The sequence below is a fragment of the Artibeus jamaicensis genome, unplaced genomic scaffold (assembly GCF_021234435.1).
Source record: "Artibeus jamaicensis isolate MK-2021 breed Jamaican fruit bat unplaced genomic scaffold, CSHL_Jam_final contig_415, whole genome shotgun sequence".
NCBI classification, from domain to species: Eukaryota; Metazoa; Chordata; class Mammalia; order Chiroptera; family Phyllostomidae; genus Artibeus; species Artibeus jamaicensis.
The window spans coordinates 15,924,848-15,949,338 of record NW_026521823.1 but is presented as its reverse complement, the minus strand read 5'-3'; the positions used below and the strand labels follow the sequence as shown (position 1 = coordinate 15,949,338).

The 24,491-nt window shown below is 35.3% G+C and overlaps 1 protein-coding gene across 2 annotated transcripts in view; it reads left to right on the top strand.

Annotated features, from left to right (window-relative positions):
* Nucleotides 1-24,491, top strand: part of KLHL1 (kelch like family member 1) — a 326,182-nt gene that overhangs the window by 277,739 nt on the left and 23,952 nt on the right. For both annotated transcript variants that reach the window (XM_053665578.1, XM_053665576.1), the window contains one exon: nucleotides 16,652-16,814. In XM_053665578.1, coding sequence (XP_053521553.1) covers nucleotides 16,652-16,814 — 163 coding nt within the window. The remainder of the gene's footprint in view (nucleotides 1-16,651; nucleotides 16,815-24,491) is intronic.

Below are 24,491 nucleotides of genomic sequence, written 5' to 3'. Positions count from 1 at the left end.
ATTTTTTTGCAGTAAATATGATGAGCTTCCTAATAGAGTCAGGTTTTGTGGAGCATAAAAATGAGATCCTCCTTAAGAAAGAAATGCAATAGCCATCTGACCACCTTGTTAGAGCCCCAAAAGGGGCTAGTAAGTGAGGGGCCTTGACCCATAAGCTTTGTTAGCTTCACAGGAAATCCCTCCTCAATGAGCAAAAAGTTATCAATATTAACTCTAAAGCCATATTTTGCTTTAGCCAATAAATTATACAAATTGGTATGCTTTTCTTTTCATGAGGATTACCACGTGATAGGGTTATATTACATATATTGAATAAATTCATACTGCATTCGGGAGTATACGCAGATCTCAGGGAGGAGGGGTGGGGGGACTGGAAAAGTTTAGCCAAAGAATGTATGTGCCTCTAGGCAGAGTCCACAGACACAAATGTGGTGAAAGTTGGGGGGGCGGGCAGGGGGAAGGGGCATCGGTAATAGTGTCAACAATAAAAAAAACACAGCCCTGGCTGGCGTAGCTCAGTGGATTGAGCACGGGCCTGCGAACCAGAGTATCGCGGTTCGATTCCCAGTCAGGGCACATGCCTGGGTTGCAGGCCAGTTCCCAGCAGGGGACTCAAGAGAGGCAACCACACATTGATGTTTCTCTCCCACTCTTTCTCCTTCCCTTCCCCTCTCTCTAAAAATAAATAAATAAAAAAAACAATAAAAAAAACACATGCTCTATAATTTTCTAAAAATATTTTTCATGTAGTGAAAAAAATACACAAACATTATGATCTATATCTTCTGGCTACCAATTTACTAATGCTTAAGATATTTTAAATAAATACATAAATAACAAACTGAAATTCTGTGGATAAGCATGCTTATGGTTTTTGTTAGAGTGACTTATTTGATAAAATATTTACAAATCTTTAGAACTACTCTTTATGTAAGTCTAGAGAGTTGTGAATTACAGCTACCCTGAGACTAATAACTATAAATATTTTTGTCATGGCCAATGTTATGACACTAAGAAAATGCTCTTATTGGCTATTTTATTGATGTGAAATCATGAATTTTTGTCCTGTAATTCTTTAGGCATCCAGAAAAAAATATATTTTACCATTTCATTTAAATTCTTTCCAAAATATCTTTTCATAAAAGTGAATGACTATATATATATATATATATATATATATATATATGTGTGTGTGTGTGTGTGTGTGTGTGAAATATATATGAAATCACAGTAAACTAAGAGTTGTAGTTTAAGAAAAGAAAAAGCTAGTGCTAAAAACTCTGCAATGCACTTTAAGTATACATTTTCTTGTTTAATTATCACAATATCCCCTTAAGGTAAGAGCCATTATTTTCATTATTTTCCAGATTGGAGAACTGGAGTTCCAAGTGTCAAAAGCAGCTGGCTTGCTATCACTAGGATACTTAAGACTCTTTGCATTCACCTTCATTCTCTAATAGTTACTTTTTATTAATATTCTGTTCAGACTGTAGCTTAGAAACACCTTTGTGTCACACAATTACTCCCAGGCAATAGGCAAATTCCTACAACTTTTAATGGAATAATATGGAAAAAGAAGGGTCGGCAAGTAAAATGACCCAGGTACTTGTTATTTTCCACTTCTGCATTGCTCATTTTGTTTATATTGGTTTTTATTTGTTTCTGTTTAATTAAATATAGCTGAATAGGTATGGCAGAACTGGGATAAATAAATCAATATGTTTTTCTCGGCTGCCTTTAAAATAGCCAAATATATAAAGAACTCACATGACTCCACTCCAGGAAGATAAACAGCCCAATTAAAAAATGGGCAAAGGACCTGAACAGACGCTTCTCCAAGGACAATATACAGAGGGACAAGAAACATACAAAAGGATGCTCAGCCTCACTGGCCATCACACAGATGCAAATTAAAACCACAGTGAGATATCAACCTTTGTCAGAATGGCCATCATTAATAAATTAACAAACAACAAGTGGTGAAGCTGTGGAGAAAAGGGAACCCTAAGATACCATTGGTGGGAATGCAGGCTGGTGCAGCTACGGTGGAAAACAGTATGGAATTATCTCAAAATACTTAAAAGGGAAATGCATTTTGACCTGGCAGTTCTACTGCTGGGATTATACCCTAAGAACCCTGAAACACCAATTCAAAAGAACCTCTACACCCCAATATTCATAGCAGCACAATCTACAATAGCCAAGTGCTGGAGGCAATCTAAGTGCCCATCAGTAAATGAGCAGATAAAAAATTATGTTGCATTTACACAATGAAATAATGTGCAGCTGAAAGAAAAAAAGGAGCTCCTACCGTTCAGGGCAGCATACATGGAACTGGAGAGCATTATGCTGAGTGAAGTAAGTCAGGTGGTGAAAGACAAATACCATGTGATGTCACCTATAAGTGGAACCAATTCAACAAAACAAATTAGCAAGCAAAAATACAACCAGAGACACTGAAATAAAGAATAAACTGACAGTAACCAGAGGGGATGGGAGAGAGGGATAATGGTGGAAAGGAGGGGAAGGGTCATCGAGAACATGTATAAAGGGCCCATGGACAAAGCCAAAGTGGTGTAGGATTGAGGGTGAGAGGTGGCGGTGGGAGTGGGGAGGGGGAGAGTGGTGGGAGGAAAATGGAGACAATTGTACTTGAAGAACAATTAAAAAAAAGAACTATGTAAGTCCATGACATTAAAACAATGGAGTTTTGGGATCCTAGTGTTACTGCAAAGATTTTATCTTATTTATACTATTTCTTTATAAGTTTTGCAATGCTAAATGAATGCAAATCAGAAAAATTGCTTCGTGGAATTTGATGTTTTGATAACATGTATCCACCTTTTTATTCAAGTCTCCCTGTTGTGTTTATTTTGGCAAGAAGTAGAGGAATATTACCACATCATTGTTATTAAACAGAATTCACTCCAAATTATTTTATACTATATTATCCTTCAATCTCAGCACTTAAAATCCTAATATCTAAAGCAACACACCCAGATGCATTCATTGTTAGTCCCTCTTGGCAAAGAAACTATATCTGTTTCTTTCAACTTTCCTAACTGCTTTTGAATAGAAACAGCTAACATGAATCTGAATGAACACGGGTTGGTTGCTGCTGGAATGTAAGCAAGCATTGAATGACAGACAAGAGCCATTAGTGGAGGAGTTTATAGATAATGGTCTCTAACCTGTCCTTACATCTAAAAAGTTTTGGAAAGTTTATTAAACTGTCTGCATTCCTCTAAAAGATGAACTATGTGAAGACAAAGTTAAGTGATTTATCAAAAGTAAATTGATGGAGTTGATTCTCATTGCAAGATAATTTTGAAGACAGTGGGTAAAAATTATTCTATATTAGATGATATCAAAGTATGAGGAATTCATTTGTTTTCTCTTAGTTTTGAAAGTTAGGGGGAAAGGCAGAAAACTGTACTTGAACAACAATAAAAATGTTTCAAAAAATAATAAATAAATAAATAAAAAGGAAAGAAGAAAGTTACTAAAGTCACACAACATTAAATAATATCTTAGACCAGACAATTGTGGTTCAATTCCCAGTCAGGGCACATGCCTGGGTTGCAAACCAGTTCCCAGCAGAGGATGTATGAGAAGCAACCATACATTGATATCTCTCTCCCTATCTCCTTCCCTTCCCCTCTAAAGATAAATAAATAAATTTAATAAATAAATAAACAATACCTTAGAGAGAACAGGTTAGAATGAACAAACATGCAATGCAGAGCAGAAGTCTGCAGGATATAGAAGAAAGACGTATGGAGTCAAATTGAAGCACAGATAGAGCTGATTAGTTGGAAAAGCCATGACGCAGAGACGTGGGCACCAGAGAGGACCTGTTTTGCAAAGTCAGAAAGTGTACGTGGCTGCAGATGAGCATTGCCTTGATGACTAGATAATACAGAAGGCCACTAAGCCAACCCCAGCTTTCCAAAGAACACTCTGAAGATTATATATTTATTTTGCATTTGCTTATGCCATACATAATTGTGATATATATAAACAACAAATTTAGGGGAGGAAATTAATTTAAAAAATTAATGATAGAATCTCATGTGTTATTCTGTTGTATACGGGAAATATTTATTACCTTGGCCTTTCCCCTTCAATTCTCTCCAATGCCAGTTAACTTTGTGAAACACAAATCTGATTGTCTATTTAACTGTCTAGAAAAAACAAATGCCTTAAAGTGGCACTCACAGCTCATCAATATTTACCTTTTGCCTCATGCCATTTTCAACACTGCTACTTCTCTCTGCTACTATACCCTGAGATTTATCATACTAGGTACCTTAACAAGCCTGATACACAAGGCTGGCTTACAGCCTACTTTGCCCAAGTAGCTGCCTCCACCCAGACTGACCTTCCCTAGGTTCCCTGCCTACAATTCTTATTCATCCCATAATACTGAATCTATTGTCATTTCCTTGTCCCTAGGAGAGACAATGTCATATTCATTTTTATTTAACTGCCCACAATTGCCTAAAACATTGTGAGCTTACATTAAAATTCTTCTTAAATAAGTGTAAAATACTGTCACCAATTGCAAAAACATACTAATAAAACTTTTAAAATTTTTATTTCCTTGTTAGGAACCATACTTGTTCAATTTCTCTACACACCTACAATTCAAGTATATATATATATAATATATATATATATATAATTTAAATATATATATAATTTTAAATATATATATAATATATATATATTTTTTTTTACTCAATGTACTAGAAGATACACAGGGAATCTCAGTTCCAAGAAGAAACATTTAATAATTAATAGGAGTATAAACGAGGCCTTAACTAATGAAGTTATTAATAATTACTTTTTTTAAATCATAACATATCATTTCAATGTATGACAGAAACAAATTGTGTACAAATGTGGGAAAATTAATCTTTTTTAAATATTTTATTTATTTATTTTTAGAGAGAGGGGAAGGGAAGGAGAAAGAGTGGGAGAGAAACATCAATGTGTGGGTGCCTCTCATGTGTCCCTTACTGGGGACCTGGCCTGCAACCCAGGCATGTGCCCTGACTGGGAATCGAACTGGTGACCCTTTGGTTCCCAGGTCCACACTCAATCCACTGAACTACACAAGCCAGGGCAGAAGATTAATCTTTAAAGCAGTCAAATAGAAAGTGTTTTTTTTTTTTAGCCCTGAAGTGTATCTAATGGCTAGAAATCACGTGATATATTAGTATTGACCTTATATTCATAAAATATCTTATTAAAACTTTTGGACACCTGTTTTAGTCAACATACCAGAGCAAATTTTTTATTATCTGCTGTTCAGATAGAAAATTTTAAAAAACTATGTAATTATTAAATTTTAAAAACTAATAAATCCTAAAAACTTTTAAAAATTTATGATTCAGTATAATTTAAACTATGTTGACTTATAAAGTCGATACTCTAATTTTTTGTTTACCTTACAGAAATTGTTCCATTAATCTGATAAACAGATTATTCTATATGAAATATTGAGAAAATGGTTTTTCTCAGTTCTTAAAATAGAATTGTTTCCTTTTACTATTCACAAGAAACAACAATGTCTTAAATAAAACATCTATTTTTTTAATTTGTAATTTGTACTACAGATAAATTTGAAAATTTATTCTGTAAACATTTATTAAGTACTTACTATTAATTCAATATTATATTATACAATAAAATTAAATATAATCAATCATCAGTGTAATATTTTCATGGAGAAACTTTTCTTGAAGCTTTGTCTTTCAATTTTCTTTCAAACTATTGTGCAACCCTTTCTGACAGCTTTACAGAAATTCTTTACCATCATATACTGCATTTCAAACAATGGAAAAAGATTAATTTGTTATTCTAGGCTTTTATTTGATAAATTAATTAAGTATTTTACTTTTTCTATATTCCTCCATGGTTCCTCTACTCATGGCTCTAGTGAACACCAATGTATGGAATGTCCATTAGAAATCACATTTCTGGATTCTTTGTAAGATATACTGATTAATCAGAAAAAAATCTTACTTTCACAGAGACTATAGCTTCTTAGACACAAATTCTAAATTATTTTCATAGAATGTAGAAAAAATACAAGTTTTATTTAAAAATGGTTAACCAATGGTTGCATTTTTTTTTCTGCAGCTTGGTAAATAAGAAAAAAGTTTATCTCTAGAGGCTTGAATGGAGATTTAAATAATTTAATATGTTACAAAATATTTTGTAGTATAGGATACAATATAAGAAATGTCATGAGAGGTAAGCTACATGAAACATAGATGAAACACCAAGTATTACATTTGATTGATTTAAATAATTTATAAATATACTAGCAGTAAACAAAATTTTAAAAGTTTGAGGCCAGATATTGAATAATTTATTATAACACATGATAAAGTTTACACTTCATTATTTTCTTAACAGGAAAATCCTTAAAGCTTTTGAAACTTTTGAATCCTTAAAGCTGGAAATAGTTTATACTGCTGGCAGATTAATGTCAGCTGTGTTGAAGTATCAAAAGTCAGTGGAAGAAGGAAAATAGGAAGGTAGCAAACTGAGTAACTTGGCTGATGAAATATACGATGTGAAAACCAATAAGACTAATTATAGAGATAACAAAAGGTAAGAAAAGGTTGTAAAAGGCATTTTACAAATAAAATTTTCCATTGAAATTATTGGTGTGTGATAAATCTATTAAATATCTATGAAACTAACTTTAATAAAGCGTTGATGATAGTGATTATGTTAGTGTAGGATGATATTTCTTGGTTGAATAGAAGCTAGATTGTTAAAACAGTTTTAATTTGTGAATGCATAGCTTTTTAAAAATGTGTAAATCGTGTAAACAAACATTTTCCTCACCACCCCTTTGATACACAAAGAGTATTTTTATGTTAGAGCAAAAAGAAAAAAATCTGGAACTTCTGCTAAGATGGAGATGTAGGTGGAAACACTGTGCCTTCTTGCACAACTAAATCTAAAAGCAACAAAGTTTTAGCAATAATAAATGCAGCCAAACCAAAGAAAATTGAACAATACAGAATCTGACAATAAAGAACCACTCAGATAGACTGGTAGGAGGGGTGGAGCCAGCAGCAGAGCGGGTCTGGAAAAAAGATCACCCGATCCAGGCAGCCAAGTGCAAATCCCAGGTGTGCGGTAGCTACGGGTGGCCCCAGTGAAGGTGCTGGGCAGCTAGCTGACCACAGTCACACATCTGCGCACAGATAAACCAGCAAAGGAGTGAGCAGTGAGACAGACAGGGCAGGTCCCAGCAGCAGGAAGAAGCAGACAGGACCACTATTGTCCCTCTCTGACCCCACCCCCACATACAGCTCTACAAACCAGCGACCTAGGTGGCCCCGCCCTGGTGAACAACTAAGGCTCCACTCCTCATATGTAACAGGCACAAACAGATCAAAATATGGCTCAAGAAGAACTCAGAGCCCCAGAGCCCATAAATCTAAGCAAACAAGAAATTGCCAACCTATCAGAGGCACAGTTCAAAACACTGGTGATCAGGATGCTCACAGAACTGGTTGATTTTAGCCACAAATTAGAGGAACATATGAAGACTAAACTAATTGAAATGAATGGAAATGCACAGGAAAGCAATAGTGATGGAAAGGAAACTGGGACTCATATCAAGGGAGTGGACCAGGAGGAAGGAAAAAATGACCAAACAGAAAAGGATGAAGAAACAAGAATTCAAAAAAATGAGGAGAGGCTAAGGAACCTCCAGGACATCTTTAAATGCTCCAACATATGAATTATAGGGGTACCAGAAGGGGAAGAGGAACAGCCATGACTGAAAAACTTATTTGAACAAATAATAAAGGAGAACTTCCCCAATCTGGCAAAGGCAATAGACTTCCAGGAAATCCAGGAAGCTCAGAGAGTCCCAAAGAAGTCGGACCCAAGAAGGAACACACCAAGGCTGTCATCATTACATGCTGTCATCATTACATTAGCCAAGATTAAAATGAAGGAGAGAATCCTAGAAGCAGCAAGAGATAAGGGGATAGTCACCTACAAAGGAGTTCCCATCAGACTGTCAGCGGATTTCTCAAAAGAGACCTTACAGGCAAGAAGGGACTGGAAAGAAGTATTCCAACTCATGAAATCCAAAGACCTACAACCAAGATTGCTCTATCCAGCAAAGCTTTCATTTAGAATGGAAGGACAGATAAAGTGCTTCTCAGATAAGATCAAGTTCAAGGAGTTCATCATCACCAAGCCATTATTATACAAAATGTTAAAGGGATGTATCTAAGAAAAAGAAGATAAAAAAGATGAACAGTGAAAGGACAGCAAACTCACAGTTATTAACAACCACACATAAAACAAAAGCAAACTAAAAGGACAGCTAGATCAGGAGCGAACCATAGAAATGAAGATCGCATGGAGGGTTAGCAACAGGGGAGTGGGAGAAGGAGAAGGGGGGAAAAAGTACAGAAAATAAGTAGCATAGACAGTAGATAGAAAATAGATGGGGGAGGGCAAGAATAGTAGGGGAAATATAGAATCTAAAAGAACTTGAGACATGTGGTCATAAACTAAAGGGGGGGCAATGGTGGGGGATGGGGTGTGCAGGGTGGAGGGTAATGATGGGGGGAATAAAACAACTGTAATGGCATAATCAATAAAATATATTTTTTAAATGAAAAAATCTGGATTGTTCATTGGTTAGAGTAGGTTTTGCCTTTGGTAATTAATTCCAGGTTAAGCCTGAGAATGAATAACATATTTGTTTTCATTTGCAAAAATACTTCTTAATGTTTTAGCCAGTAATAAATGTAGCAATAATTTATTTAAACTAGATATACCCACACCTGTTCTCTTTCTTCTTTCTTTTCTAAAATGGAGGACAAAATTTTACAATAATATCTATTGCCCTTTCCATCAAGGCAATGTATATCAAATAACCAAAATTTTCTAATTTAACTATTTACAGTATGTAAAAAATTGGTAAAAGTGTATGGCTTATTCTTCTAACAGTTAATATAGACCAACATTATCACCATCCATCCTATTTTTCGTTCAAGCCAGGCTTGTTCAGGTTTGCAATCCTTAGAACAGACACTGTCGATTGCCTCTCAACCAGATACCCCACTATAACTTTCCTAAAATAACTTCATTTTACATGGATACAATGTGAGCAGTCCAAGGAGTATCAGGAAGGCAAATGGGTTCCCTTAGATAGTTATTATTCTAGACTAGAGATAATCTTGTAACTGAGCCCCAGAAAGGAAAGTGTGGCAGAAATCTGCTGGGATATTTCTGAGAATCCTCCCTGACAAGACAAAAAACATCGATTTCTGCTTACTTTTGTCTCCCCTCCCTACCCATTACTCTCTCTTATTCTTATTCTTTTATTCTTATTCTTATCGCTGTGTGCTGATTCAGGTATATAGTCAAACACACAAGAAAGTAAAGTAGATTCCAGATGCTTTTAAAACTTCAAATTTTTATACTTAGTTTCACTATAATTGTATGTGCAGAAAGAAACATAATTTTATGTAGACTTTTTCACTCTTTTTGTCTCACAGTCCAGTGCAGTAGGTAAAACTAAGAAGAAGAAAAAAATGAGGATCCCAGTAGAATCCCTAATCATCAATTACAAAGCATTCTGGAGGACATAATTCCCCAAACACACTCCATGACCCTCCTAGAGCTGCCATAACAAATTACCCTAAACTCAGTGGCTTAAAATGTATTATCTCACTCTCTTGGAGGACAGATGCCAAAATCAACGTGTCAGCAGGGCTACTGTCTGTCTAGGGCTGGAGGAGAGAATCTTTCCTGGCCTCTTCCTGCACCTGGAGGACCCAGCTGCTCCTGCCCTGTGGCTCCATCCCTCTAATCTCTGCCTTTTTGTTCACATTGCTTCCTCTCCGTGTTTGAAAACTCCCCTGTGTTTCTCTTACAAGCACACATTGAATTTAGGGCTCACCTGCCTAATTCAAGATGATTTCCTCATCTCAAGAGCCCTAATTTCATCACACCTATAAAAACTATCTATCCAAATAAGGTAACATTCACATGTTGTAGGAATTAGCACATAGATATACCCTTTTTTTTCAGGCTACCATTCAAGCAACTACATATACTTTTCCAAAAAAGTAAAAGATTGTAGTGGTACAAATAACATTTTAAAATTTGATGTGTGCAATGATTCCACAGGTATTTAAAGTCTGCAAAAACTGTTCTAATTCCATCCTGTATTTATATGATCATACACCGTTAGATCTTTTTTTTTAACACCAGCAGGTATTACAGCATCTATAACCATAGCTTTTGCTATCTACCTACTTATGACAGATTTTAAATAAGAACTCAACTTTTTTAGATTTAAAATAAGTAATGTATAGTAATGAAAAAGAGCAAATGTAACTCAAAAAATATCATGCCTTTGAATGATAATTTTTTATACTTGATTATACTATTTCCAATCTGGCTATATAATCCCCAAGCTAAATTTGAGACTTCATTTCACAGATGAATAATATTTAAGTATAAAAATATGCTCAATTAAAGAAGCATGTTGCTACTTATACTTTTTTGTATTGCTCTGAAATTTGTAATATATATTGGGAGTGTAGAATTTTTAAAAGCAAAATTAGAATGTTTATAGGATATTGCTAGAGATTCAGGTATAACCTAAAAATTCAGAGAAGTTGAATGCTCCAGAGTTGAATCTATTCGAATGCAGGCAGCTGGTCTAAGAGTAAAACCCAGAACAGCAACCGTTTACCTAGAGCAAATGTTTCCCTGTGGGAAAGCCAGCGTACAAGCACCTGGGAGCAGGACCACCATGCAGCTCTACAGCCCTGAGAGCACCAGCAGTCTTCCCTCTCATTGTTTTCCTGTGTTTAGCAACAGGCCTCGGGGCACCTCATTGCCTGTGTCGTTGCTCAGACTTTATCTATTGTACTAGCAGTCCAGACCTCGGCTTCACTCAAATTGCTGCATCTACCTGCCGAAGACTACCGTGTTTTTTTTTTAACTTTTTAAAAATTATATTGTGTTTTTCCTATTACCATCTATCCCTTTTTACCCTCTTCTACCTCCACTCATTCCCTCCCTCCTACAACCACTACATTGTTGTTTGTGTCCATGAGTTCTTACAAGTCTTTTCTCTCTCTTTTTTTTTTTTTTTTTTGGTGGCGGGCATGAGTGGTGGAGGGATCAAGCAACAAAAAAGAGTAAATTTTAATCTTTTTTTTTGTATGAGTGACTATGAGCCCACTTAAAAATTAGTGGCTTTGTTATGATAGGATAAGGACAAAACAGGGTGGGTGTTAATTGTCAGTCACTGCTCCGTGGACAATATAAAAATCAAAAGTAGTGTTTACCCTTTTAAGAATTCTGTAGAAAGGGTTTGACTCTAATTACAAAATAATTTTCATTTTGAATCAAACAGTCACCTTACCTGAAATTCTATGTGCTAATGTGGTAGCTAACAAGGGACTAAGAAATAATCTCCAACATTTTTGTATAAGTATGCCTATTTTGACTCCAATAGGTTTTTCATAAATTATACAAATGTGTTAATTATTTAATTGGTTTTTCATAAATTATAAAAATGTATTAATTATTTATTCTAGGTTTTTCATAAATTACAAGTTTATTAATTATTTAAAACTGTAACCTCTATAAAACATGCCAAGATATGCATTAAAGTGTAAGAAAATATAATTTCTAATATATTATTTACATATCCAAAGGATTGCATTGTGTACCCTCAGAGGTAGAGGTCCTCCACTTTGGAGACCACTGGGACTTCTTAAACTTTAATGTGCGCATAATTACCAGGGGATTTTTCTTGAAATGCAGATTCTGACTCGGTAGGTTAAGTGTGGGGATATTCTGTGGGGTTACATGAAAAATATTCTCATCAACTAAAACCCACATAGAAAGTGCTTCACTTTAACTTCAGCTATTTTACTTAAAATTTAGGGGTGGCTTGCTACTTTCATTAAACTATATTCAAGGACTATTATATGGAAGAATTCTAAGAGATTTTACTGCATAATTAATTCTCAAGGGAAAAAATATGTGCAAGAGCTATAGTTTAAAATATACAAGCAATTATATGTATTTGAAAAGGTTTTGGTCACTGTAAACATCGGAAAGGCATTTTACAATTTTTTAAAAGAAATCATGCCATTATTAAGCTAGAGACACAAAGATATAACTTTAAGATATTTCTATTGTTTTCATTAGATAATTATGTTTTAATGCAGGTTTAACATTGTTCCTAAATATAGTACAGAAAGATATTTTTTATGTTGTTAATCTTGCTTTCCTGCAACTGTTAAGATACTTTTAGTACACATAAGGAAGAAATCAAAGTGTCATTCTGATTTTAAAATTATTCGGACCTAATTATTCACTTCACTTGATGAGGCATTTTGCAAGGGAATCCTCACACCTGCAAGAAATGTGTAAATCACACTATAAGACATCTAGAATTCAGAAATCCCATGCTGATCTGTAAAAAATTACCTCTGTCATGACTGTAACTATGAAGTATTAATATTTCAAGAAAAAGTTGACTATTTTCCAAATTTGAGTTAGTAAAATAAACAATCGTGGGATTAGAGTTCTCGGTCAACTATTAAGTTATAGATAGAGATGTTTGAGAGAGGAGTTTAAGTTTTGAGAGTGGTGACATATCTCACAAATACTCTTTCATCCTGCTGGCAGGTCTTAACATCTCAGCTTTAATGACTAATCCTATAAGAGATCATACCAACTGTTTTATTTATATAATAATTAAAATTTACTAACTTTACTATCTACTGATAATACAGTCATATTTATGTGAGTTTATATTTAATCTTCACATAAATAAGGTAGACATTCTTTAAGAATGAGGGTACTGAGATATAAGGAATTAAAGATACTTTTTCCAACATTACACATCTGGTAAAAATGTATTGGAATGTGAGCTCAAATATTCTTAAAAGCTAGAGCTGTTAATTACAACACTTTTCTGCCTTTTTCCTGCCTTCAGCCCTAATATTCTTGCCCACAATACCTGTTAATTAAAAATAGTAATATATTATATTTTTCATTATTTTATGTGCTTATTACCTGTATTCTTCATTAGAACGTAGACTATTTTACCTACAGGAGAGGATGCAGAAAAATTTAATTATTTTAGAGCAACCGAATAGATGTGTGTTAAAAGATTAATGGTTTAAATAGATGTTTTGTTAATTTGTTATAAGCAGTATTAATGAGTTCTTATACTTCAGTTGCTGCATTTTGCTTTCTATAATAAACATAGGTTTTAATTATAAAATGTTTCAAATTCCTGTAAAAGCTAGATGATAATGTTTGCACTAAACATTGTTAAATTTATCTTCAAAATGATGTTCTTCGAGTTATAGTTGAATGACAAGAATGATCAGTTCCCAGTGCTCTTAGCAATGTTTGTCTTTGAAATACTTCTAAATTTTTATAAGTATTTTAAAGTTTTATTATCAGAAAATTTCTCTCAAAGACATTTTAATATCCTGATTATCCTGAATACCATTTACATCAAGAATTTTTATTTGCTTATAAGATCCTCTCCTCTTCTATGAATTTCATTTTTATATCCTCTCTGAGACTCGAATATAAAGATAATAATAATTATAAAACTTGAGTGGTTGCAATGTATCAGATTCTCAGTGCTTTATATACGTTAATTCATATAATCTTCACCACAGCACCAAGATCATTATTATAATTACTCTCACATCAGTGATGAGGACATTGCTATATAAAGAGTTTAAGAGATGTTCCTGTGTTAAGTGGTAGAACTAGAGAAAAATCTTTTTTTTAGTTTAGTTACACTTTATTTTTATGCACTTTTTTTAAACATTTTTTAAATTGATTATGCCATTACATTTGTTCTATTTCCCCCTTTCTGTTCCCCTCCATTCTACACACCCCTCCCCCACCATTGCCCCCCCTTTAGTTCATGAACACATGTCTCAAGTTCTTTTTTTTTTTTTTTTAAGATTTTATTTATTTATCTTTAGAGGGGAAGGGAAGGAGAGAGGGAGAGAAACATCAATGTATGGTTGCCTTTCATGTGTCCCCTGCTGGGAATTGGTCTGCAAGGAACTGGTCTGCAACCCAGGCATGTGCCCTGACTGGGAATCGAACCGCGATTGTTTGGTTCGCAGGCCCGTGCTCAATCCACTGAGCTACACCAGCCAGGGCTCAAGTTCTTTAGATTCTGTATTTCCCCTACTATTCTTACCCTCCCCCCCGATCTATTTTCTATCTACTGTCTATGCTACTTATTTTCTGTACCTTCTCCCCCCTTCTCCTTCTCCCACTCCCCTGTTGCTAACCCTCCATGTGATCTTCATTTCTATGGTTCACTCCTGATCTAGCTGTCCTCTTAATTTGCTTTTGTTTTAGGTGTGGTTGTTGATAACTGTGAGTTTGCTGTCCTTTCACTGTTCATCTTTTTTATCTTCTTTCTCTTAGATAAGTCCCTTTAACATTTCATATAATAGGGGCTTGGTGATGATGAACTCCTTGAATTTGATCTCATCTGAGAAGCACTTTATCTGTCCTTCCATTCTAAATGAAAGCTTTGCTGGATAGAGCAATCTTGGATGTAGGTCTTTGGATTTCAGGACTTGGAATACTTCTTTCCAGCCCCTTCTTGCCTGTAAGGTCTCTTTTGAGAAATCAGCTGACAATCTGATGGGAACTCCTTTGTAAGTGACTATCCCCTTATCTCTTGCTGCTTCTAGAATTCTCTCCTTCATTTTAATCTTGGCTAATGTAATGATGATGTGCCTTGGTGTGTTCCTTCTTGGGTCCAACTTCTTTGGGACTCTCTGAGCTTCCTGGATTTCCTGGAAGTCTATTTCCTTTGCCAGAATGTGGAAGTTCTTTTTTATTATTTGTTCAAATAAATAAAGTTTCCACTGGTGGCTGTTCCTCTTCCCCTTCTGGTACCCCTATAATTTGGATGTTGGAATGTTTAAAGATATCCTGAAGGTTCCTAAGCCTCTCCTCATTTTTTTGAATTCTTGTTTCTTCATCCTTTTCTGTTCGGTCATTTTTTCCTTCCTTCTGGTCTACTCCCTTGATTTGAGTCTGAGTTTCTTTTCCATTACTATTGGTTTCCTGTGCATTTCCCTTCATTTTAATTAGTTTAGCCTTCATATGTTCCTCTAATTTGTGACTAAAATCAACCAGTTCTGTGAGCATCCTGATCACCAGTGTTTTGAACTGTGCCTCTGATAGGTTGGCAATTTCTTGTTTGCTTAGATTTATGGGCTCTGGGGCTCTGAGTTCTTCTTGAGCCATGTTTTGATCTGTTCGCGCTTGTTAAGTATGAGGAGTGGAGCCTTAGTTGTTTACCAGGGCGGGGCCACCCAGGTCACTGGTTTGTGATGCTGTATGTGGGGGTGGGGTCAGAGAGGGAGCAATGGCGGTCCTCTCTGCTCACCCAGTCTGTCCCACCTCTGGCCCCCACCTGTTTATCTGAGCAAAAATGTGAGAGCCCGCTGCTCTGCACTGTGCAGTCTCAATGCTCGCCTCTTCAGTGGTTTATCTGCACACAAATGCTCGACCAACCGCAGCCAGCCAGCCGAGCCTCTTCACTGTTTCCGGCCATGGCTAGCCCGCACCTGGGATCTGCGCCTTCGGCTACTTGCAGCACCACCCAGTTGGGGATCTTTTTTGCCATCCCGCTCCTCTGCTGGCTTCGTTCCTCTTACAGGTTTAGCTGAGCATTTCGTTGTCTTTGGACTTTGTATTGTCAATTTTCTGTGTGGTTTGGTTGCGTTTATTGTTGTTAAAACTATTGTTTTTAGATTTGGTTGTGCGAGGACTCAAGGTGTTTCCACCTACGCCTCCATCTTGGTGGAAGTCCCTAGAGGAAAATCTTAAACACATGTGTAAACCAAAGCCAAAGCATTAATGATAGATTAGTACATTTGATAACTTTATTTCTTAAACTATTGCATTAAAAATGTTAGAAGTCTTATACAAATTTAAACTTTTGAAATAGTGTACAACTATCGAAGCTGAAGAAAATACATATATTAAATTCTTGAAGGCATCAGATAGAAACCAAGACAGCCAGCACTTGAGAAGCCAGATGTTAAAGCAAATTCGATGTTCACTTGCACTGTTTGTAGGCATGTTTATAACACAAGGTCAAAGGCCAAGGTCAAAAATTATTTTGGATTTTTTTATTAAAAATAAAAATAATACTGGGATAAATTAAAGTAATTCTTAATAAAATATAGGTATATACCAGGTTGTGTTCAAATTGACATTACATTGCTTGAAATAATAAAGTATTTTAAATGGCATATAAATTTTCTTCAAAGTAGAAGCACAAAATACATCATCTCTGATATTCAGAATTTTTGTACATGGACATACATTTAAAATTTTGTTTTAATTTATAAAACATCTAGGTTATACTATTTACTTTTACTTCTAATTTTTTCTCACTTCAATCAAGTAATTTAATTTTAGTAAACAGTTTCTACCTCAGTGCAATTGCTTTCTAACAGCTAGAGCCTATTCTGAATAGCATCATAGTTTTTACTCTCAATTTGATGTTTAAAATCGCACTGTAAAATAAATCCATTCAGTCGTCACTTCTCCCATGTTTTAGGTGTGACAGTACTTGAAGGCCCAATTTATGCTGTTGGAGGCCACGATGGCTGGAGCTACCTGAACACAGTGGAGAGGTGGGATCCCCAGAGTCAGCAGTGGACATTCGTAGCCAGCATGTCAATTGCCCGAAGCACAGTTGGTGTAGCAGCATTGAATGGCAAGTAAGTGGGTGTATCTTTTAGCTGAATAATTTTTTGAGTGAATATTTTATAAAATAACTTTTAATAAGCTGACTCATTGAAAATATGTTTACATATCTTCAGTTATTGAATTTTTGTTTTTCTTGATTTCAATGTTTTATTGTTTATACTATTACAATTGTCCCCTTTCACCTGGCCCTTCCCCCATTTCCATAGTCAATCCCCACACCATTGTTTACATCCATGGTCCTTCATGTATGTTCTTTGACTATTCCTTTCACCTTCTTTCAATCAGTCCCCATTTCCCCCCTCCCCTTTTATAGTTGTCATTCTGTTCCATGATTACATGCCTCTGATTCTATTTTGCTCATTAGTTTATTTTGTTCATTAGATTCCTCTTATTAATGAGATCATGTGATATTTGTCTTTCACCAACTGACTTATTTCACTAAGTGTAATAGTCTCCAGTTCTACCCATACTGTTGTAGAAGGCAGGGATTCCTTCCTTTTTTTCCTGCTGTGTAGCATTCCATTGTTTAAGTGTACCATGGTTTTTTGATCCACTCAAATACTGATGGACACTTAGGTTGCTTCCTGTACTTGGCTATTATAAATAGTGCTGCTATGAACATAGGACTACAAAAATTCTTTTGGAATTGGTGTTTCAGGATTCTTAGGGTGCATCCCTAGTAGTGGAATCACTGGCTCAAAAACAGTTCTATTTTTAATTTTTTGAGGGAACTCTATACTATTTTCCACAGTAGCTGCATCAATCTGCATTCTCACCATGTACTATGGTTCCCTATTCCCGACATTCTTTCTACCACTTGTTATTTGTTGATTTATTAATGATAGCCATTTTGGCAGGTGTGAGGTGATATCTCATTGTGGTTTTAATTTGCATCTCTTTGATGGCAAGTGATGCTGAGAAGCTTTTCCTATGTCTCTGGTCCATCTGTATTTACTCTTGGAGAAGTGTCTGTTCAGGTTCTTCACCCATTTTTTAATTGGATTGTGCCTTCCTGGTGTTGAGTCATATGAGTTCTGTATAGCTTTTGGAGATTAAATGTCTATCCAATATATCATTGGCAAATATGTTCTCTCATACAGTCACTTCCCTTTTTGTTTTGGTGTTGGTTTCTTTAACAATGCAGAAGCTTTTTAATTCGATTTAATTTTGTCTTTATTTCCATTGCCTTAGGAGATATACCAGCAAAAATATTGTTATGTGAGATATCTGAAATTTTACTGCTTATGTGTTCTGCTAGAATTTTATGGTGTTACCATCTATATTTAAGTCTTTTATCCATTTTTAATTTATTCTGGTGTATGGTATAAACCGATTCAATAAAATATTTTTATTTTCTATTTTAAAGATTTTATTTATTTCTAGAGAGAAGCGAAAGGAGGGTAGAAAGAGAGGGACGAAAACAGCAAGTGTTATTGTTTCTCACATTAATGTGCCTTTTGCACCCCCTACTGGGGACCTGGCCTGCAACTCAGGCATGTGCTCTGATTGGAAATCAAACCAGCGACCCTTTGGTTCACAGAGTGGAACTCAGTCCACTGAGCCACACCAGCCAGGGCACTTCTCTTAACTTTTTGAAAGCACAATTTACTTTTTTCCCAGAAAAAGCACAAATTGCAAAGTATACATTTTCTTTTCTTGAGTAGTCAATGTCCTTATGCTAAAGAAAGACTATTACCTGTACTTCCCTGTGCTTCATTTTCTTTTTCTACATACTCTTTGTGGTCTGTCCTGTCACAGAGCATTTAAGTCTCTTAATTTATCTCAAAGTCAGTATGTTTAATTGCCCTCAAAATCTTACTTTCAAATATTTTGTTAGACGTTTATTTACTGTCAATATCCATTATTAGTTCAAAAATTTATTATTTAAGAAAAGAACAGTAGAGCAGAATCTTGGAGAACCAAAGCAAATTGCTGTCAGCTTAGTTTCATTTTTGTGTTTGGTAAAGCCTCGTTTCTGTAGCACAGTTTTAACTGTCAGACTTTCTACTAGTCCTGTCTTTAATGTCAAATAACATCTGTAGACATTTCTTTTCACTGTAGTTGTTAAGAAAAATCGATAATCCTACTATCATTGCTGCCTTGGAAAACCATTGTGCACAAGTGAAAAGGAGTTCAAATTATGTGCATCTTATTCATCACATAGTAATGGGAGGCTGTATAAAAAATGCTTAGAGATTTTCTTCCAATATCTTCCTACTTATATTGAGATTTGTCTGAAGAGGAATTGAAACTGACTCCCATCTTGTGTCATTTGTAAGGTTTCCAAAAGACATTTCTTGGAATTGTTTTTGTGTGAATTAGGTGTGCCCCACTTATAACTCCCCTCTGAATGTGTATTTCTCAAGTTCTGTTATACCTCTTAATAGCAATCATGAAAATATGCTTAAATTTATGTTAATATTGTCATTTTACTTGATAGAGGATATACATACTATTAATAACGTTGTACTATCAATATTTACCTTTTTTCTTAAAATAAATATTTTCTTAATAGTTACAGTGTTTTTTAAAAACCACATAATTTAAAATTAATAATAAAATTTTGCATTTTTCTACATCAAATGAATGTTTAAAAACTTTTCTGCAGGCATGTCTATTTATGGATAGTAAAACTTATAATAACAGAATGAACATTTCTCTTGGATGTTAATGTTTTTAATTCATATAAGGAAAAGCATATACCTTCTTTAGGCTTTTTACTTTTTTAAATATTTATTTAGAGTAGCTCTCCTCTCTTATTGGTCATATTTTTTGCCACTTACATTAATGCTTAATGGGTCCATTTCTTGCATTCTTTAGAAAATGAATATCTCATTGACACACTGTATTTTCTCAATAGGCATGAGAAATATCCTTAACCCCTTATCTCTCTTGTTTATTTGCAACATATTCTGTAAGGAGTACACACAGACCATATTAAAGCTGTTTATCTTATTCTAGATTTTCAAAAATTATTGTGCATTACTGCTTTGTGAAATATCTTAATATGTCTGTGTTATAGAGCTCCTCTAAACACAATTAAAAATAAATAGGGTAAAAATTTAATAAAGGAAATACTTAATAACCAATTTCCTGAAACACTTAATGACCAATTTCTTACAAACCTCATATATTATTATAACTGTATTTTTAATCTGGTTTCTTCTAATGCCCCTTTTATATTACTTATACATAAAATTTATTTTTCAGGTTGTTTTTTCTTTTCCTCATATTTTTTGGACAGCTAGAGTATTAAATATCTTAAGGAATCTTGTTTTACTCTAATACCACTATTCATACCAAATATCAGAATGTGATAGTGCTTAAATTTAAAAAAAAAAAATTAACATTTTATTGGCTATGTTCTTTCAGTTGTCCCAATGTTTCCCCTTTCCTTCCTCCCACCCAGCACTCCCCACTCCACCCAGGTAATTCTCCCACCATTGTTCATATCCATGGGTCATAGGTATAAGTTCCTTGGCTACTCCATTTTCTATACTGTACTTTACAATCCCCACGGCTATTCTGTGACTACCAATTTGTATTTCTTAACCACCTCACCCATTCCCCTCAACCGCCCTCTCATCAGGTAGCCATCAAAATACTCTATATCCATGATTCTGTCTATGTTTGCTTAGGTTTTTTTTTTAGATTCAGTTGTTGACAAGTATGTGTTTATTACCACTTTATTATTTGTAGTTTTGGCCTTCTTATTTTTGTTAAATAAGCCCCTTTAACATTTCATGTAATGGTTTGGTGATGATGAACTCCTTTAGATTTTTCTTGCCTAGGAAGCTCTTTATTGCCCTTCAATTCTAAATGATAACTTTGCTGGGCAGACCTATCTTAGCTGTAGGTCTCTGCTTTTCATGACTTTGAATATTTCTTGACAATCTCTTCAAGCCTGCAAAGTTTCTTTTGAGAAATCTTCTGATAGCCTTATGGGAACTGCCCTGTAAGAAACTAACTGCTTTTCTATTGCTGCTTTTAAGATTCTCTCCTTACCTTTAACCTTCGGCATTTAAATTAAGATGAGTCTTGGTGTGGTCCTCTTTGCATCCATATTGTTTGTGACTCTGTGCTTCCTGAACTTGTATGTGTATTTCCTTCACCAAATCAGAGAAGTATTCTCTCATTATTTTTTCAACTACACTTCCAATTCCTTGGTCTTTCTCTTCTCCTTTTGGCACCCTTATGATGTAAATGTTTGTATACTTGTAGTTGTTCCAGAAACTCCTTACACTACCCTCAGTTTTTTGGATTTTTCCTTCTTGTTGTTCTGATTGGTTGTTTTTTTGTTTCTTTATGTTCCAAATCATTGATTTGATTCTCGTCTTCATCCACTCTACTGTTAATTCCCTGTAAATTGTTCATTTCCATGAGTATAGCCTCCATTTCTGCTTGGCTCTTTCTTAAGCTGTTGAGCTACTCAATGAGTTTCTTGAGAATCCTTATGTCCAATGTTTTGAATTCTGTATCTGATAAATTGTTCATCTCCATTTTGTTTAGTTCTTTTGCTGCAGTTTTGATCTTTTCTTCCATTTAGGCCATGTTTCTTTGTCTCCTCATTTTGGCAGACCCCTGTGTTTGTTTCCGTGTATGAGGGAGCGCCATTATGACTCCCTTTCTTGGTAGTATGGATAGAAGAGCCCAGTGGCACAGCCTCCCCTATCACCAAAACTGGGTACTCTATGTGTGGCCTCCGTATGGGCTGAGTAGACCCTCCTGTTGTAGTTGCTGTTAACAGATCAATGGAAGGGATTTATCCAGGCCACTCAGCTGCAGGGACTGCACATAGCTGTTTAGTTCTCCCAACACCATTTGTTGAAGAGGCTATTTTTACTCCATGTATGTTACTGCCCCCTTTGTCGAATATTAATTGCCCAGAGAGACTTGGGTTTATTTCTGGGCTCTCTGTTCTGTTCCATTGGTCTATGTGCCTGTTTTTGTGCCAGTACCAGGCTGTTTTGATGACAGTGGCCTTGTAATAGAGTTTGATATCAGGTATTGTGATCCCTCCTACTTTCTTTTTCTTTCTCAAAATTATAGCTGCTATTCGGGGTTGTTTATGGCTCCATATAAATTTTTGAAGTGTTTGTTCTATGTCTGTGAAATATTGGTACTTTAATAGGTATTGCATTGAATCGTAAATTGCTTTGGGTAGTATGGACATTTTGATGATGTTAATTCTTCCAATCCATGAACACAATGTATGTTTCCATTTGTTTGCATCTTCCTTGATTTCTTTCTTCAGTGTTGTGTAGTTTTCTGTATACAGGTCTTTTACCTTCTTGGTTAGGTTTATTCCCAGATATTTTATTTTTCTTTTTGCTATATAGAATGGGATTTTTTTTATTTCTGCTTCTGTTGTTTCATTGTTAGTATACAAAAATGCCTTTGATTTCTGGATATTTGTTTGTTTTTTGACCAACTCAAATCCTGCTGGTTTTTATAGCCAGAAGTTGTGGGAACTTATCTTCCTGGCACTGGAATCCTGAATTTGGAGGCCTGGTGTGGGGCTGGGACCCCTCACTCCTGAGATAGTCTTCCCAAGTTTTTATCCACAGCACTTGGGTGTGGAGACCCGCTTGCTCTGTGTCTCTGTTTCTCTGCATCTTCAACCCTTCTGGGCTGAGGTGGTTTCTTTAGTTCCATAGTCATTGGACTTCCATTCAACTTAATTTCTGACAGTTCTGAGTGATCATTGGTCTGTAATGTAGTTGTAATTTCCATATGATTACACGAGGAGGTGAGCCTTCTTTACCTATACCTCCTTCTTGACAGGAAGTCTCCTAAAATTTTCACGTTTTTAACTGAGCATTTTCCCAAAGTTTAATCCTATCCTATAAAATATTTTAAACTATGAAACATTTATTTCAATTAAATTTTTCTTTTAAAACAAAATAGTACACCTTTTGTTTGGGATCTTTCTCCCTACACAGGTGTGATTTAATAACCTCAAAATTCTGTGGTTTGATGACTATCTACTGATGTCTTGTTGCTTTTTCTGTTTAACTCAGAGAGAAGCATAAGCATTAGATGGTGACCTTTCACTTTAGACCCAAAGCAAAAATTTGTTTCAACATCACCCTCTGGCAGTTGCTTTTTTTCTCATCTCTACTGACATGTCTTTTCCCTCTTATATTATTCTCACATCTCACTAATGTGTCATTCTAACCTGACTGTTGCTTCTCTCAGTATCATTTTGAATAATTTTCCAATTAAAGCTAATAAAACCAGTGACCATACCTCTTGAATTTAGATCACTTATGATACCATTTGTTGTGGAAGAACAAGAAATCAATTTATAGCTTTAAATTAATGCATGTATTCTGATGAATCTAAGAGCACGATTCTATCACTTTCATAAAATATTTTGGTCAGACCTCCGATAAGACATATTAAGCTAAGTAGCAGGCGTGTCATCTTGTGCCAGCACGGCCACAGACTTACTGGAGGAATAAAGAACATACAACAAGACAGTGAACACACATTGTAATGTGGGGATTGACCATATAAAACCTCAGACTACCTGAATATCTTCACTGGTGGTTCTCTCTGTGTTCCCTCTGTGCTTTCTGCATTAGCTTGAGTCTTTCAATCTACACTTTATACCTACAAGCTCCTTCTTGGTCATTTATCTTTATCCCTGAGTTAGTTCATAAAGTGATCCTGATGCCCTCTGAGCATATCTATAAAGAGCTTGAAATGTAATAAATGTGTACTATTGCCCCTAGAGTTTCCACACAAAGACAAAGACAGCTGAGTTAGTTTCATGACTCCATTCAACACAGATGCACTCATTCTTTCAAAATCTCATGTCAGTAATGTTCATGGAGGAGTTGTAATTTCTGCAAGGTGCAATTTCAACTATTGCAGCCTGAAGTCTAGGCACCTTGAAGAGTCACGTGAACAGGTGTCAGTGTCTGGTTTTCTCCAGTATGTCCTGCCATCTAGCACAGGAGCTAACCTGAGCCTTAAAGCCCATCACTTTTTTGGTGGTTTTCAAGATGCTGCTTCTATTTTTGTATTCAAACTTTAGCACTTTTTTCTTGAAGATGTAACTCCAGATTTTATATAAGCTTTTATACGATTAGTAACTTATATTAAAGTAGTGTTACCTTAGATTCACACATTTTAAAAAATGAAACGTCTTTTTTTGCTGAGTCTCATTTGGAACTACTAATAGGCTCAGGAGGATTGTAATTTGCCTCCTGGAAAACAATGACTTTTAAGCTAGGACTTGATTAATTTAACAGATTTCCAGAAAGTGGGGAAATACTGTCATGAGAAGGAACAATTTGTGTCAAGTCGTTGAGTGTGAAATGCAAATAAATGGAGGAGAAATTGAGTTTGGCTGAAATATAACGAGGAGTGGCCCTACGAGATGGGATATAAATAAGCAGGCCTCTGGTCTGACAGCAACTTGGCTAAAGGAAGGATGTTGCAAAGGTTAAAGCAGGCAGTGACATGGTTGCACTTCAGTTTTATAAAAATCACTGGTTGAAGAAATTTATAGTTGTTCAAAGAAATCTCATCACAATAGCAGATTGTTAAAATGTATTCCAGTGGTTCAAAGGGGATTATTTGATACATCATGTCTCAGTGCTATGATGTGTAAGTAAACACAGACAATTCATTTTTGGTCCCCAGAACGAGCACAGGGAATACCAGACTCCACAGTCTGC